Below are 17,670 nucleotides of genomic sequence, written 5' to 3' on the forward strand. Positions count from 1 at the left end.
ATTTTATCACTATATTCTCCAATGTGGTTAATAATAATTCCCCAAAACTCAGTAAATCACTGAATGTGTTTATTTCATTAGTACTGCAGTTTGGGACACAACCTGAAATTATGCAACCGGCACTTAACTTTGTTAAAAGTCACACTGGGGGGAAAAAACAGTAAAAATAAAATTGTAAAAACATAGTGCAAGTTGATAAAATCTATTTTAAATTCTTTTCAAGATAAACAGTCGGTTTCTAATGTGAACAAGAGCAATCTCGCTAAAACACTCAGGAGTGGCGCAGCTGTTAAGACCAACAACACAAAAGCTGCTGTCACATGTTTTCCTGCTCTGAGAGGACAGACAGTTTGAAGAATGTTAGTTCTTCCAGGTGTAGCTGTAGTTCTTCATGTTGATGTGGGTCAGAGCAGTCTTCCCCAGGGAGGACGGCTGCTGCAGCTGCTGAATGGAAGAGGGATGAAGACCACAACCAGACAGGTCCAGTGACCCATCAGCAACCTATAACACAGAAACGACAGCTGGAGTTAATGAATGAAAGTCAAAGAGCACTCGGTGATGTGAAACAGACAAACTGTACCACTGACTACTATCCACAGAGGCAAATCTTTTCACCTACTACTGTTTCTGATTCACAGTCAGTTCAGCTGATACAAAGTTGGATTTGACACTGTGCTCTCTTTATACAAAATGTTTAGTCTTTTTAGGTAACATCAGGCTTCAACTACAGATCAGTTCTTAGGCTCTTAAACAACATATCTCTTGCAACATCAAGATTAATAAACAATACAAACTCCTATGCAGCTGCAATCCACAAATCCATCCATCCATTATCTATACACTGCTTTATCCTCACTAGGGTCGCGGGGGGGCTGGAGCCTATCCCAGCTGATTTAGGGTGAAGGCAGAGGACACCCTGAACAGGTCGCCAGTCCATCGCAGGGCCTCACTTAGAGACAGACAACCAAGCACACTCACATTCACACCTACGGATAATTTAGAATCACCAAGGAACCTCAACATGTTTTTGGACTGTGTGGGAGGACCCACGCTGCACGGGGAGAACATGCAAACTACACACAGAAAGATCCCAGGTATCCTCACCGGGACACGAACCGGCGACCTTTTTGCTGTAAGGCAAGGGTGCTACCCACCGATGCACCTTGCAGCCCTATCCACAAATCCCTTCAAACATATTTAAGCACAAAAGCCCGCACAGTTTTTACACGCCACTATGCTACGTTAAAATACAGTACTTTTCTGTTCTCTACAGTGACTTATTTCTACGTGTGATTTGTTGTTGTACTTACCTGTCTGAACAACATTCTGTTCTTCTCAAGAACCCCAGCATCAATCCATAATTCAAAATATAACCAGTCTGCTCAGTCTCACTGTCCCATTGCACTTCTCAAAGTTGACAAAATGTTGCGTTTAAAGATGCTCAGCAGTTACGACAGTGATAGCCGTTAAATGTTAAATCGAAAAAGGTGGTGCATCTTAGGAAAGGTACAAGGTCCTCACACTTTATTATGAAGAAGTCACAGCTTGAGGATACGCCCTGATCACAGTGACTGAATCAGCATGTATTTGTTGTTCATGCAATCTAAGCTTTAAATTGTGATATTTCGTCTAAAATTCACCAGAATAAACCACTTGCACTAGACTATGTAAAAAAAAAAAACAACAGATTCTGCACTCTAGCAGCAACCAACAAAGTGCCTGTTTCATCCTTCCATGGGAAGCACTGTGTATATCTGTCTTACCTGTTGCTTGGCGGATTGTATGTTCATGACAGCGGTAGGTGCGTGCGTGTACAGAGAAGCTGAGAAGTTTCCTTTCTGTGCAGGTCGAAGAAGAGTTGTGATGGTGTGAAGGGAGGAGGGGAGGATAGGTCCTGCAGTAAAAGAAATAAATAAACAAATACAGTCAATAAAAAAAACATCTTCAAATGCTGATAACAATTAATTTCATTTTTCTTTTGATTCTAAGAGTGAAAGAATGATTTACACACAAACTACTTGAAGAAACAGCTCCTTAGTTCCCATTACTATGAACACACACATATTATTTTGACTCAGCACCACCAACAACATCCTGCTACCCCAAATACTCTCTAGAGTCCCAAATGTGGATTCATTTAGTGCTAAAAATAGTCCCTCACAAATACACTACTTCCTTCTGGCTATACCCAATAATTAGTTACAGAACTTAGAAAAGCACAACACCATCCCCATCGCACAATATGAAAAAGATCCTGTCGCTGTGTACCTGTGATCTCCAGACTGCTGATGTTCTGGTAGGTAGAACCAACCTGACTTTTCACGTTCACACTGCGGCCCTAAAAAAAGAACAAAAAAACAAGCCACACTCTCAGAGGGATGCAGACGTAGCATGTGTGTATATTTTGTGTGGATGTGGTTGTGTCAGTACCTTCAGTGTGTGCATTGTAGCTCCTCTGAAAGCGACGGGAGCCAGCAGTGTTGGAGGTAAACCCGCCTGGGAACCGGCTGCAGCCACCACGCTCTTACAGTTGATGAGGAAGTTGATGAGGGTGAAAGTGTGAGATCCTTCCACGCACACCACAGACTCTGGTTTATGGTCCAGAGACACAGCGTGACCCTCCTTACGACTAAACCAGAGGTAAAGGAGCTTCAACTGCTTGTTCGCATGACACAAATGAGAACACATAGAAAAGAAACATGACAGCTGACAGCCAAAGAAGCAGGAGGATACAGTTGTATGGTGATGCCATTTGGCTTCTTGATTTTGTCCTGGACTCCCATCTCCTTCAGCCAGGAGAAGCTGCCATCTTCATCTTCATCTTCGTCATCATGTGTCTGACAGTCTTCATCGTCCTTCAGATCACAGCACCTATAATTCAAATCATTATCACAGTTAAACATGTCAGCGCGAACAGTCATGATGTAAAGAATTTAGTCAAGTCTTCCTTAGATATAATGCTAAACCCTCTCTTTATTATAAAGCCGATTTAAACTACACTTTTGGTCTTGTAGAAATACGGTTCTCAGCACATCTTTCAGCAGAATGCAGCTGAAACAGGTTCCTCTAAGCTCAATGACAGCAAATTCCCAGAGTAAATAAGTGGATTGGCGCTCACTGCTTAGCTCCCAAACTTATATGGTGCAAACACAACAGCATTTGAACACCACATCTTCTTCAAAGTTAAAGTAACCAAAGACAGAAGGCAAACACATGTTTTCAACCAAAACCAGATGTGCAACTTGTAGATTTGAAACCCCATTCACTACTTATCTAATGACAATTTTTTTTTTCTGAAAGTATTGCAACATTAAAATAAATGATCAGTCCTGTGCCTCACCAGTAGTTGGACATCAGTTTAACCATTTATCTTCTGTTCAAGTGTTTCACTGTGTGAAGTGAGCATTTGTGCTATAAAATAGTGACATGAGTGCAGCTAAATTAGGTGTTAAAAGGTGTGTAAACACAGCGTAGTGTCAGTGCAGTGCTGTATGTGGTACTGAAGCAACATATAATAAGATCAGACACTCAAAACACTTAATTTGTTTCTTACAACTGCTTTGTTGATGTTAGGTGCGTTTCATTTCCAAATATCTAAAGTACAACTGGTTTAAAGCTTTCATGTGCAAGCACTTCTGAACAAAGATATGCCATGTTGATTTTGGCTCTGCATGCAAGTCCATACTGCAGAAAGTCAGGCTGATACCTCTGGAGCTTCTGCCAATGATCTGCATAATTAATGAAATGAAAATGTGTTTACATCAACATTTTCCAATTAATTTTACAACGATGGCACTGACAGCAGGGCTAGTTCAGTGAACAACCATCTGGTGACCACTGAAAATTATTTAGTGACCTACTTAGGGGTTAGAACCCTCAGGTTAAGAACCACTTACTTATCTAACAGCTGTAACTGCATAAACTGAGGGTTACTGAAACAGTGTTCTGAGGTTGATCATGTGTTGCAATGTTTAACACCAAAACACTAGAAACTGACTCCAGAATTCTTTTTCTTTTGTGACGCAGAAGTTTTTGTGCTCTTTTTCTCGCAGCCAAATCAACTCAGGTCTAGTCAGACACACACCGATAAGTACAACTACAGTGTAGAAACAAAATTTGGAAAGACAACACATACGCCTCCTCTTTTTCCTTGGGCTCCTTCTCTTCATCCTGGTGCTCCCTGCTCTTCTTCTTCTCCTCCACTAGAGGGAGACTGAACTCTATACCTAAAAAGGTAAACGGGTCCAGTAAAGAATGAGGCAAAGTCATGCAATAATGATGCTGCTCCACTTATATTCAATTTGTTCACAAGTTAATACAGTATATTCAAATTACTTTTCTAAAAAAAACAAAAAAAAAACCCAACATGTACTTAATTGAAGTTTCAGATTTCACAGCAAGAAAAACAAGCATTTTGTGAAGGGGTATTTGTAAAAGTCAAAATTTTGTAACTCTGGGCTGTAGTCCAAGTCTCACCTTCAGCCTTCATTGCTTGTCTGAGACCTCGAGTTGTAGGAGAAATTAAAGCAGTGATGTTGCCAGATCCCCCGAGACCTGCTGCCTTGAACAACACTGTAAACTGACAGAACAAAGTGGAATAGAGGAGGAGAATTAACTGTGAGGGGCAACATGTACTGATGTGCTCATTGGTTTATGTTGCAGTTAAAAACTAAACACATACCTGATAGGAGCAGAGGTAGAAGTATGGACACAGTCTGGACTTAATTAGACTGTAGAGAGATGACAGACTGACTGACCTGAAGAAAACACAGAGAAAGTACTGTGACTATCCATCAAATAAAGACAAACACAGCAACAGTCTGCATGCTTGTACAAAAATACTTATATGACCAACTGCCTAAGTATGATGCGTAGTTCTTGAAGGTAACCAGAAAAGTAATATATTAGCACTACAATGAAGAATAAGCTATACATTCTGCATCCGCAAGTATGTGCAGGGTTGCCAGGGCTACACTACATAATCAGTCACACACACGGTTGGCAATAGCATGGATTTTCAGAATACGGAAACACAACTTACTGCACATGTATTGAATTGAGTACTCCCAGCAGGTTAGGAAAGTAGTATCATAACAAAACTATGCAATCATAGTGTCCACAGAGTGCAATTGAGGCTATATCATCTGCCTTACCATTCCCTCATGAGACTCTGCTGTAGTGCTGCATCCTGAGCCCATGGGGTGCTCTTCCCGGTAAAGCTCCTCTCAGCGTTGATCCTGGGAAACATAGAGAGCCAGGGCAGAGAGGGATGCTGCCAGTACACCAGACTCTGCTGGAAGGCACAACGAAGCTCCGAGCAGGACCTGGGATCCTGTAGGGGACAGGGAGGATAATCCGAGTGAGTAAATGGCGATTACAGAGTCATAATTGTCTCCTTGATCCATGTAATGACTCTACCTGCAGGCTGTGAGGCAGGCTGCTAAACTGAGCCCTGCAGTGCTGGCTGAGCCCCAGAGCTTCCTCCTGGGCTTTGGGCTGCTCTGCCCATGAGAGGGTGAGCGGGGAAGTGAAGAGGAGGCGAGTCTTCAGGCTCCAGTCTGCTGGAAACTCTGTGCATACAGGAACAGCTATGGATGCAGGAGCAATGGCCTGGGGGCTCTGGGAATACAGATGACATTTATAGCACATTTGTAGAAACTCAGGCAAGTAGAGCATGAGGAAGGGTTTCCTTTTGCATGCATATTTCGACTTGTGGGGAAAGTACACAAACCTTCAGCAGTGGGGGTTCAATATCTTCCTCCTCCTCTTCGAATAGAGAATCATCTTCAGAGAAACTCTTCTACAGCAGAAGACCAATAAGAAAAGGAAGGAATTTAACAAACATCTATTTTATAATTACAAAAGTTTTTTTTCAGTGTCACCCCAGCATTAGAAAAGCTTTACCGTATGTTTGGATCAATTCGGCTCATGTAAAATACACAAATGTGCAATTATTTGAGCAAAAATGGAATTTGAGAAAACGGTTCAGCGGGTATTTAGGCAGTGACACTCGGTCTTAACAAGCGATTTTTTAAAGGGAGTTCCGTTGCGTGTTTGTAATCAGTTGTGGGTAACTTGAGCCAACTTTATGCTATAAAGTACAAAACGAACATGTAGTTTGGTGTTATAACCAACCTTACTGGCAATATCTTCCCGTTTTTCTGCCTCAGTCAACCTGGCAGTGAAAGACAGCCCTACTTTCCTCGTTGACATTTCTTCATCTCCCTCCTTTTCTGTCGGTTTCTTGTAACCGTCCACAGCTGCTGCACTGCCGCCGCCATCCTCCTCGTTATAAATGAGAAGTTTCTTTTTGGGGCTGAAAGTATTTTCAATGTTGGCAAACGGGTTTCTGCGTTTTATTCCACCTCCGGAACGGTTCTGCGTATTGAAAAGCGGTCCCGGGGAGAAGGGCCGAACGCAGGCCGGAGACGAGCTACTTTGTCCCGGACTGTCAGCGGAACTCTGGCCGCTCGGGCTGGAGAAAACTCCGGCGTCGCTTCGGGCTCTTTTCCTCCTCATTCGCATGATTTCAGCCGGTCGCTTGAAGCTGGGCGAATATCCAGCCTGCTGAGACATTCTGACGAGGGGCAGTTTATCAAAAATAGATTAAAATCAAGGACAAAACGTTAAAAACAAAAACCGGAGCCGCCGCTGTTCTGTTGTTGTCCTTTCCGCACTTTACAAATTTGGCGCGTAGCGTGTTGACGTAAAGACGTTGCGTTTACGTCCATGGCAAAAATCAGTGCATCTTTACAAATGTAAGGAGTAGATCAATATTCTATCTTTCGAAATGAAAAAGAGTGTATATGTACAGTTAAAATCACCACACTGCTTATTATAACCTTATAAACAATATGAATAGAAATCGCATTCCCGCTGAACTAAAAAATATGAATAATGTGCAACATCTGCGCATGTGTGATATAAATCTTAAGACTTTTCCATCTAGTCTTGAACGCATCGGGAACCAAATTTCAAATTTAAAGCTTACTTTCGCTTCTTCATCCTGAAACTTAAAATTTAAAAAGTTGCACAACGGATCGTAAGGACAAAAATGTTCATGTCAAAAAAGCGAATACAAAAATGATTTATAATAATATTATTTTCCATTTTCATCGAATTAGTCGTGATTCTAGTTAACACTAGTTAATATACCAAAAAAAGAGCATTACTCATATTTAACAGTATTTATTTAAACGTCACTGGTTATTTGCACCATCTCTCAACATATATGTATGTATATATCTGCATTTGCACTGCTTATTATTATTGTTATTATCATTATCATTATTGCTATGATTATTATTATTATTGTTATTATTATTATATATTTATTCCCTATCATATATATATATCTTTTATATGTACCCCCATTCAGAAGCCCATTCTTATATTCTGTTTGCACTATTCTCTTTTATGTGTACTTTTATACTTGTTTGCACTATTTCTTATATTTATATGTACATTTTTCTGTCTAGTATGTGTGTATCTCTATGTGTAATGCTGCTAACAACAACGTGAATTTCTCCTCTGTGAGACAAATAAAGGCATATCTTATCTTATCTCTTATCTTCTAATTGCAAATTATTTGCTCCACATACCAAATCCAACAAAAGTGAACAACCTTGTGGAAAATAGTAAAACTGACCAGTTTAAATCCATGGCTCAAAAAAGTAAAACCCAAATAACATAGAATTCATGATTTCAAGGCAGTAACATAAAAAAAAAGATAAATAAAGCAGTTTTATTGGGTTTTAATGGCGATATTTTTTGATCCGGAATGTAACTTTACACTTTTACACTGCACATGGTGTATTATTGACAGTAGCTGAGGTTGCAATCCCCCCAATATAATGTGAAACTGATATTATAAGTCTTTCCTATTGTTAATATTGACAACACCAATGTCGTTTTTTTGGGGTTTTTTTTTTGCCCATTTCATTCAGGATTGAAGCAGCTGAGTCATGATTTAGGTTAAATTAATTGTATTCTAATATCTACCATCCCTTAATTTATCAAACATGTCATGTTAATCATTCAGCTTTAACTTTAAAAGATTTGTAATACAGCGCACTACACATTGAGGGTACCAAACTATTCAACACTCAAATGACACCTTGATTCACTACACAAAAAAGTCTCAAAAGTCTTTGATTTTGCAGTATACTCAAATATAACCCAAGAAATAAATATCATAATAAATAAATATCTGTCGGAGATTCATACACATGTGCTGCTGCAGCTCCATCACCCCCCAACCATCACCGAACCTCCCTCCCCCTCTGTCATAGTGATTAATAGGATATTATGTAAATTTTGGCTCCCTCTTAATTTCTCCTTCAGTTGTCATTACTTTGGATCATCAATCACATCTGAAGCTCTGCCGAGCACCGAATGATGGCCGGTGTTGAGAAATCAATCCTTGTCTGTGTTGGTTGGCTGGATGAGAGAAAGCTGTTTTGATGCTTAAGCATGTGACGCACGGATGATAATTGATTGCTAATGACTTTAAAGCAGGCCTGCTGATTTTTTTATATTATATTTGACCTGCATCAGATTCATTGAACCCCTTTTTGAGAAGAGTTTGCCCAAGATACCCAAACTTTGTAGTTTTCTTTAAGTGTTGTTTGTCATAGTAGAATTGACAATGAGTGACACTGAGAGTTGTGCTCAAAATCCTTAAAATCTGATTGTTTGTTATCTTGAATTTTGGACTGTTGGGGTGAGGACACTGGGATCTTTCTGCGTAGAGTTTGCATGTTCTCCCTGTGCAGCGTGGGTTCTCTCCAGGTTCTCCGGCTTCCTCCCAAAGGTCCAAAAACATGTTGAGGTTACTTGGTGATTCTAAATTGTCCGTAGGTGTGAATGTGAATGTGCATGGTTCTCTGTCTCTAAGTGTAGCCCTGTGATAGACTGGTGACCTGTCCAGGGTGTCCCCTGCCTTCGCCCTGAGTCAGCTGGGATAGGCTCCAGCTCCTCGCGGCCCTAGTGAGGATTAAGCGGTGTATAGATAATGGATGGATGGATCTTAAACTTTCAGCTTTACAGGTTATAGGAACTGAGGTTAATTTCCTGGAAATACATACAGTGGTTATAAGGTGGCAGAATGCAGTTACACCACTAGGTGTCTCTGTTCACCTACTATGATCTGCACTGCAGGACAGTTTCAGTCATTCCTCTATAGTGATGGAAACATGACTGTGCAAGTATGTTATGTGTTCATGATGTCTGCTCATGTTGTTGTCAAGTTTTTTTGTTGAGTCAAGTCCCTGAAAGCTCAACACTGATAGAGCAGTGGGTGAATTCGAAAGATGCCAATGATTGCTCTGAATCCAAGAAAAATACATTGAGCAACCAGAAACGTGTTATGATCAGGAAAGTGGTCAAAATGCTCTTGTATTGAATAGATAAAATATGCGAAATGCTGGTGTGGTTGTTTTTATATCAAGAAAACTGTCTGGATAAAACTCCAAGTGGCTTGGAGCCTAACAACACAGTTTGTAGGTAATGTGTTTTCTGCAGCCCAGGTTTTCCATGAACAATACTTGCATGTTCTCCAGTACTTTCCCTGCTGGACATTAATCAGCTCCCTTCACTGTGCTCTATCCTTGGCAACATACAAGAGTAATGTAGTGGAACTGTTAGTGGTTCATGTGCATTGAGCGCATCACGGTGACATGTGTGAGTAGCAACCGTCATGTGTCAGGAAGTCACATGACTCCAAGCTGTCACACCTGTGTTACACATGTTTGTGTGACCTACTGTTCATTTGTACATGAAGCTCAAACTGGGGTAAACATCCCAGCACCCAGGATGATCCAACCTTCATGTGGAAAATCATCACTGGTGATAAGAGTTGGGTCTGAAGCTACCACTGAGAGAAGAAACAACTGTTTTAACCGTGAAAGACCATGCAGTTTCCAAGACCAAACTTGACGTACTAGCTCTTGAGCATGCTGTTTTTTTGTTCAACATTCACATTATTATACACTGTGAATTAGTCCGACTTTTTTTTGTCAGCTTTTTCGACCACAACACTATATTTGTTCCGTGCTGCCTCTACTCACCAGATTCGGTTCCCTGTGACTTCTTTGTCTTCCCTAAAATGAAATTCTCATGTTGAAAAGACATAGCAGTATGAATTATAAAGGTGTGGATGACTGAGAATGCCCTTGTACAAAACAAGCATCTGAAATAAGTACCATCTGTTTTCCTGGCACATGTACATTCAGCATGCAGTGCAGACAGTCTGCACAGTTCAATTTTGAGGCTGATGTCTGCAGAGGGGTCTGTGCAAGTCGATTTACGCAACGAGTATGAATGCCTTTCAGAGTTTTTACTTCTTAGGATGGATTAATACAGAGAACAAATTTCGCTACGGAGCTCAATAAAAGAATAAAATTACATTTTGAAACATACGGAATCTTGCAGTAGCGGTTTTGTAGCCCTTGCACAATTGGGCAAAATACACTTAATTGTCCTAAAACTTGTCTCACTATGACACATTATTTGCAACCTTAAAAGATGAAGATGTCTACAAAATAAAGTCACTCTCCAAGTATTGTCATTCTTGTGTTTTAAGGGTGTTGCTCTATGTTTGCATCACCTGTCAGTAGGTGTTTTAGGTTGGGGCCAATCAAGGCAATTTTTGACGGTATCGGCAAGAACCTATGCCTGATCCTTTGCTGATGTTTGCTGTCACACATTGTTGTATCTGAATCATTTTATAACATGGGCAGGCAGCAATATGGATCAGTGATTGATTAATTGAGAACATACTGTAAATTTAACACACTTCTTAATGGCAATGGACCAGTATTACTCATCAAGCCACTGAAACAGGTTAAGAAAACAGCTATTACTTATACCACTGGTATCTGAGAACAATATCTTAATGAATCCCAATTTGACCTAATACGGCTGTGCTGTCTGGGGGTCATTAGCATTCACAGAAGACTTTGTCATAGTGCCTTTTTACCAGCTTAAGCCCCTTAATGCTCTCTGCCAACACAGAAATGCTCACCTCCTCTGGTTGCTGCAGTATTGAAAGTTAGAAGTTTATTCTGGTGGTGCAACCAGGTCCTATATCTAATCTACAACAACTGAAGTGTGTATAATCCAGGAAAATGGTATCTGGTACTGGCACATACTAAGTATAAAATAACTCAGATTACATCTGGGACAAAGAAAAACTTGACTGGGACATCCCGACTTATTAGTTAAGAAGCTGTGCACTCTACCCAGCATTGTTGTTCCTGACCTTTGCCTGAAGTAGATCAGCTTTTTATGCTGTGTACTCATCATCTGGCTGCAATCACTCCACCTTTATTTAGCAACCTTTGCATGTGCGTGTATGTGAACTGGCAGTGAAGGCAAGCTAGGGCTTGTCTGTTTGCCTGTAGAAATTCCTTCAGGTTCAGGAATAGCAAAGGATGAAATGTGTATGTGTGTGTGGTGACTGAGGGCATTCTGGCACAGGTGCAAGAGAGAATTTTATAGAAAGAGAAAGATAAGCGAGTGAACAAATCTCACCACCGGTAACCAGTTGTATTTTTTACACAAGAATATTTATATAAATCAAAACCAAAGGTGCACTACCAACAATGTCAAAACAAACTATTGTGTATGTGTGAGTGTGTGTGTGTGAGTGATGAAAACATGATCAAATGCGGTGTCATTTACAGCCATTGCTATATACAGTACAAATCATCAGTGGATCATAGGCAAATGTGACGCACTCTTTCTCACACACACACTCATTGCACACAGACAGAAACAGACATTAAATGCTACCAAAAAAGGTATTGTAGAAATAAATTAAAGTACTTTACAAAACTCCATGCTGTAATGGTTTTTCAGTGTGGTGAGACAATGAGTCAAAATTCAAGAGAAGGGGGGCTGGAGGACGGAATAGATCAGCTTGGATGAAAGCTGCTGATGGAAGACAGTGACTCAGTTTCAGCCTTTTCATTCCAAAACCAATATTCTGTCTAAGAACATAAGTCAGGCCTTGAACTTGACTATAACTCAGCATTTTCCTCAGTGTTGAAGCAGTAAAATATGCCTATTTAAATTGACTTTCGGGGGCAGGAAAAATCTATAGTAAGTGAAGTGAACTTGTTTTCAGATTTTCAAAACATGATGAGCTGTTTTTTTTTCTAAAAATGTTAGCAGTAAGAGCAGAATGTTAAAAGCATTATGGAGAAAAAAATGATGTATTTAAAAAAAAGGATGGGTGACAGTAAACACAAACAGGCCATCACAACATTGGGCATGAGCAAATCATCTATTCACAACAACATTCATGGGGGGACAAGTCCTGATATTTAACAAAGGATGCTGAACTGAGATCAGTCCAGTGCTGCAGCATGCACCTTGTCAGTGTAAAACCAAAATGTTACCCTGTTTCTCTCTAGTTATGTCCATTTAGGTCCTTCATATCATAGAAGCTCCTCGCTGGAGTCCTGTTCTCCGTCCTGAGAGGGGACACTGGGATGTCAAGCCTTCATAATCTGATGAGACAGTCCACTCGCTGTCTGTTGGCTGATGCACCTGTCAGTCATTCTGAATGCTTTTCATTGACCAACATTGTTTGTCAGTAGACAGTTTTATACTGGGCGTGCTCATCCGGCTCCTGGTCGAGTGATGACGTACAGTGCCGGGGGATGTTTTCCCAAAAATTCAAACCAATAAAAACAAACAATCTAGTGCTCTTAAGTCACAGTTTCCCAACAGTTGGGAGGGTGGTACCCTAAAGTGTGAGGATTGATCAAAAAGTTCTCAGACTGTTGATGTGTTTGTGATCATCAACCTTAATGTGAGGATCATCACTGGTAACATGAGTTGGGTTTGTAGGCTATCACTCAGAGAATAAACAACAATTTTCACAGTAGAAAAAGCTGCAAGTTCTGAACCTGGACAAGGCACGGCAGGTCAGGACAGCACCAGGACCATGCTGATAGTTATCCTCAAAACGCATATGGTTGCCACCAGGAACTCATCTCCTAGGGTCAGACTATCAAGGCAGAGCGCTACTATAACATCCCGAGGTGACTGATTGTGGCACGACATAATACCAGTACTCCACCACAACACCATCATCGCTCTCCATCAGCTTTACTCATCAGATCTGGCTACGTGCAACTTTTTCATTGTCCCCAAAATGGCATTCAAGCTCAAGGGTTTGACACAGTGCAGGAGATTCAGTGCTCATTGCAGACAATGCTTGGCATGTTTACGGAATGGGACTTCCCGAAACGCTGAGAATATGGTATCACTGTAAAAGGAGACTACCTTTACGAGGCTAAATGTAAATCATGTCCGTCTTTTATTTTTTATAGATATGGTCTTAACTTTTTGATCAACCCTCATGTTTATCAGAATCCTTCCATTCATACTATTGTTGATGTTCTAACATCCTCTCAGTCCTGGGAGGAATACTAAGGACAAAATATCTCAAATTCCAGAATTTTGAACACCAATAGTTAGTTTCTTGTTGGTTTGTGAGCATAAAAAATAAGTCTCAATATTTTTCTTATTGTCAACATCCAATGTGCAGACCCAAAGCAACACTTGGAGTATCCCACTACCAAGTACTGTGTGTCCATCAAGTCTAACATATCATATTCCTCTGTGCAGACCCACAACCCACACCTCACTCCTGCCAGTAAAGCTACAGAGAATAATCAGAAACAAACGCTCCCTATCTTTAAATACAAATAATCACTGATAATCACTATTGTGCACTGCTGCTGTAGGAATTTACTGAACTTTTTTTTTTTTTTCAGTGAAATGTTTTCAAAGATTTATGTCTTCAGAGAAACAAGCAGACTAACAGCTAAAAGCCACATGCCCTGAAAGTTAAAAGTACTCAGAGACAAACATAAACATTATTTGTTGGTTGGTCTTTGGTCTGGTTTGGTGGTCTTTTCATGGGATTTGTAGACAATAAGAGAAATATCAAAATCATCAGTTGACCAGTCACTGAGGGACCAGAAGTTCCCACCGTATTCAATGATGTAAGTTTGATCCACCCTTGCCAGTGTCCGCCATCAAATGACCATCCCAAATGAGCACACCCTTTGTCCTTGACCGCCGAAGAGGGAGTTTAGTAAGGTCTCCAGACAGCTTCGGCAGCAGCCATGTTTGTTGGGGAGCTACTGTGGCTAGACTCCACCTCCACACCCACCCCGTCATTCTGATTGGGCAAAGAGGGGTGCAGCAGAGAGGAGCCTGTGGAGGCATTGGTGCATGGTGGCAGGATTCTTGGAGGCGAGCGTGAGTCATTGGTGCCTCCTCCACCAGCCATCATGGAGAACTGGTATGAGCCGGCGGCAGTGGAGTAGTAGAGGTGATACGGTGACGAGGTGGACTGGAAGGGCCCATTCTGAGCTTGGTGCGGGGTGTTCGCAGGGTAGGGGGGTGGCAGGTAGGTATGGTACCGCCCCCCGGGTGTGGTCGCCATGGCTGTTGCCATGGTGATGCCAAGGGCGCCATTGGAGACAGGGTTGTGGGAGGGTGTGTAGGTGAAGGCGGCCGCTGTGGGAGGGTAGTGCACCCGAGGGTCGGAGAAGCGGGAGTCAGGCAAGGAAGGGAGGGAGCTGAAAGGCCGTTCTAAGGTCACTCTGGGGTCACCAAAGGCTGTGAGGTCAGGACCTGAGAGAGGGCAAAGGACAAAGGTTACAACCCAATCACTTCTTTGTGTGTTCTCTCTGTGTGTGTCCATGCTCAGGTGTGCTACCTGTGAGTCGAGATGACAGGTCACTGAGCGAAGAGCGACTGGGCGATAGAGGATTGGCTGTGTGCACGGTCGGCGTAGTTATCTGGCCAAGGTAGGGATATGATTGATCGTAGGACCAAGATGGAGACGTCTGCATTTGTCTGGAGTCTGAAAGAGCAATACAAAGAGGGAAATATTTATCACTGATACCTTCAGAGATTTAAAGCAATTTCTTGATTAGTGTCAGCTGAATGTTTTGAACCTTTATTGTACAGTTTACACAAAAGCTTTTTTTTCTTAATATTACATTTCTTGAGCACTTCTAGTTATTCCAGTTTATTACACATTGTGCCCAGTTTTTGCAGTTTTGTTCATCATCCCTAACAGATATGTTAACACCATACTGGCTACAGGTATTGCAGAGATCTGGGAACATCTGAGATCTTGAGTTTGGACACACAAGGAAACAGACTATCAGAAGTCAGGTTATCTAAACCAGTGGTTTCCAAACTTTTTCTGTCATTATGAAAGCAAAATTTTTTTTTACGTCAGTCCGTGGCACATAAATCTTTGATTGACCTGGTGACAACATTGGAGAAACTGGTGGCAAAAAATGAGTTTTTCTAATAAAAGATAATCAATTTGCAACTGTTTTTAGTGTTGCTAAGTCTGGCCATTATAGTGGAGTGGGCTTATGATGGCCATGCTTCTACATCTATGTGGCTATCACTGATTTCAAAGGTTGTGACATGGAAAAAAACACACTGTATCATGGAAGGTCTTAAGTCTTTGCGAAAAAAAATGGAGGAAATTCTTTCAATCTCTGGGAATAATTTAGTCTCGGGGGGCAATAACTGCAGTCAAATTACTGAACAGGGAACACTAAGCATGGTGGTGATCCTTTAACTGTTCAGTGTTAGTATATACTTGTGTATACAGGATACAACAGATCAACAGAATTGAAGTTTCTGTGGTAGCACAGACAGCATAAAAAGCAATCCCTAAAATCATCATGCATCAACCTCTATGGATGGCATTCAAGAAAAACACTCTTACTTGCTGTTTGGTACAAAACTGCAAGATGACACTTGTCTAAAGAAAACAAAAAGAAGCTTGATGAATATTGGGAGCACATTCTTCGGTCAGATGAGACCACGGAAAATTTGTTCGGCTCAGGTGTGGTCCAGAATGTTTGGTGTGAACTTGACCAGGACCACCACAGTGAATGCGTAGTCCTGAGAGTGAAGCGCCGAGGTGAGAGTGTGATTATGTGAGGCTGGGTGAGTGCAGAAGGTGAGACAACATTGAAATAAGACACCATGAATCCTGTGGATAAAACAAAAATACGGGCTGACAAGATGATTCCCAGTCTGCAAAACTTTGGCAGAAGAGGAATATTCCAGCGTGATAACCATCCAAAACACACAAAAGTTTCTAAAAAAGCAAAAAGTGAAAACTTTAACCTGGGCAAGTTTGTCACCTGACTTGAATCCAATAGAACAAGTTTAGGGTATTTTAAAGAGAAAGTTAGAGAAACACAACCCTTCCAGCCAACAGCAACTAAACAAAAGTAGAAGATGAAAAAAAATATCCTGAGTCAGTCAAAATAAAGGTGGACATGTGAAGCACAGAAACAAATAAAACATAAATCTCTGTGCTGAAAGTGTAATCGCTTTGGCTGCACTTAGTTTCAGCTGTGGGGTCTGAAAACTGTGAGGTCATTTTACATCTTGTCGAAGATATTCATGCTGTAAAAGGCAAAAACGTTTGATATTTTAAAATTCACCTCATAAACAACAAAGGCTCTGAAGGGCTAAAGACAATAACATCTAAAACTGCATGACTTGTGTATGAAGTCTAATTCAAATAAAGGGTGATTTAAATGAACTTGCGACATAAGATGTTGATCATGAAAGAATAAAGAGATGGAGAGGAAGCAATTAAGTTAGTGAGGGGGTGGACGGATGAAGGGGAGAGCTGTGTGTGTGTGTGTGAGTTCTTTCATTCAGTTCAGTCTTTTTCCCCACAGTGTAATAAATGGCACTGATCACCCACAGACTTGCAGACAACAGTGTGTACGTGTGTGTTTGTTTTTGTGTATGCGCAGACAGACGAGGAAGCAAATTGTACACAGCAGCCAAGACGTCAATGAAGGCTTTTCAAGTCTCGCCAAGCGTTCTCTCTCAAGCATTGACGTATGAGTGTGTGTGTGTGTGTGTGTTGTACACAGCAGCCAAGACGTCAATGAAGGCTTTTCAAGTCTCGCCAAGCGTTCTCTCTCAAGCATTGACGTATGAGTGTGTGTGTGTGTGTGTGTGTGTGGTATTTGGGTGGTGGTGAAGCCCAGGGCCTGAGCCAAGCCCCCTCCTTTCCTGGCTCCGCTCCCCAAGCAGAGAGCAACCAATGTGGGGCAGGAGTCATAAATGGCTGGCTGTTTGGAAATAGAACTGGAGCACACTGACAGACATGTCTGTTATTCTGTGGTCAGCTCATAACTGTCAAAATAATATGACTGACCCATTTATCTGAGATGGAAAGCTGCTGCATTGTGATATGATCGCTACGATGCAGTTTTACTGACTGCACATTTGTTTTAGACGTCAACAATGCTTAACTCTGAACTCCATGCAGGTTTTGGACGTTTTTCTGCTCCTGTCACATTTTTATTCACTGTAGCTCATTTTTTTTCCTGCAATCTAAAGTCCTGCACCTCAATGGAAACAGAACAACCACGAGTGGAAGTAAAGAGAACTCTGAAATGCCTTCTGTGCAATATGACATTTAAAATACCAACCATAGACTCTAAAAAAAAATTCTGTCATTTTACTGACCTACTTTAATGTAGAACAACAAATAATATCCATAATACACTTTTGAAACACAGTTTAAATTTTTTATATTTTATTTTTTATATTTCACAAATATTTCCTGGTTATTTATGAGATTAAACT

At 41.1% G+C, this 17,670-nt stretch overlaps 2 protein-coding genes across 7 annotated transcripts in view; both read right to left on the minus strand.

The window, feature by feature from the left end:
- Positions 1-47: 47 nt before the first annotated feature.
- donson (DNA replication fork stabilization factor DONSON) lies at positions 48-6,621 on the minus strand. Its single transcript, XM_008290028.1, has 12 exons — positions 6,136-6,621; positions 5,732-5,800; positions 5,419-5,619; positions 5,154-5,332; positions 4,682-4,757; positions 4,477-4,579; positions 4,136-4,226; positions 2,734-2,871; positions 2,431-2,629; positions 2,269-2,338; positions 1,764-1,894; positions 48-501 (listed from the first exon to the last, which is right to left on the minus strand). The coding sequence occupies exons 1-12, from the start codon at positions 6,574-6,576 to the stop codon at positions 361-363; spliced, it is 1,839 nt and encodes a 612-aa protein (XP_008288250.1). The 5' UTR covers positions 6,577-6,621; the 3' UTR covers positions 48-360.
- A 4,924-nt stretch (positions 6,622-11,545) lies between these two features.
- Positions 11,546-17,670, minus strand: part of runx1 (RUNX family transcription factor 1) — a 65,128-nt gene continuing 59,003 nt past the window's right edge. For 4 of the 6 annotated variants that reach the window (XM_008290032.1, XM_008290030.1, XM_008290029.1 and 1 more), the window contains 3 exons: positions 15,776-15,811; positions 14,741-14,887; positions 11,546-14,655 (listed from right to left, as the gene is read on the minus strand). In XM_008290032.1, the coding sequence (XP_008288254.1) occupies positions 14,108-14,655; positions 14,741-14,887; positions 15,776-15,811 (731 nt within the window). In that variant the 3' untranslated portion in view covers positions 11,546-14,107. The remainder of the gene's footprint in view (positions 14,656-14,740; positions 14,888-15,775; positions 15,812-17,670) is intronic. The other 2 variants (XM_008290031.1, XM_008290035.1) reach the window with 1 other exon arrangement.

The sequence above is a fragment of the Stegastes partitus genome, unplaced genomic scaffold (assembly GCF_000690725.1).
Source record: "Stegastes partitus isolate 25-593 unplaced genomic scaffold, Stegastes_partitus-1.0.2 Scaffold652, whole genome shotgun sequence".
Taxonomy (NCBI): domain Eukaryota; kingdom Metazoa; phylum Chordata; class Actinopteri; family Pomacentridae; genus Stegastes; species Stegastes partitus.

Coding starts and splice junctions, on each gene's coding strand:
- donson (XM_008290028.1), bottom strand. CDS start 6,576: ATGTCTCAGCAGGCTGGATATTCGCCCAGCTTCAAGCGACCGGCTGAA. Junction 2,872..4,135: donor CCCAAGGAAAAAGAGGAGGC/GTATGTGTTGTC, acceptor TTTGAATTATAG/GTGCTGTGATCTGAAGGACG. Junction 2,339..2,430: donor CTACAATGCACACACTGAAG/GTACTGACACAA, acceptor TTCTTTTTTTAG/GGCCGCAGTGTGAACGTGAA.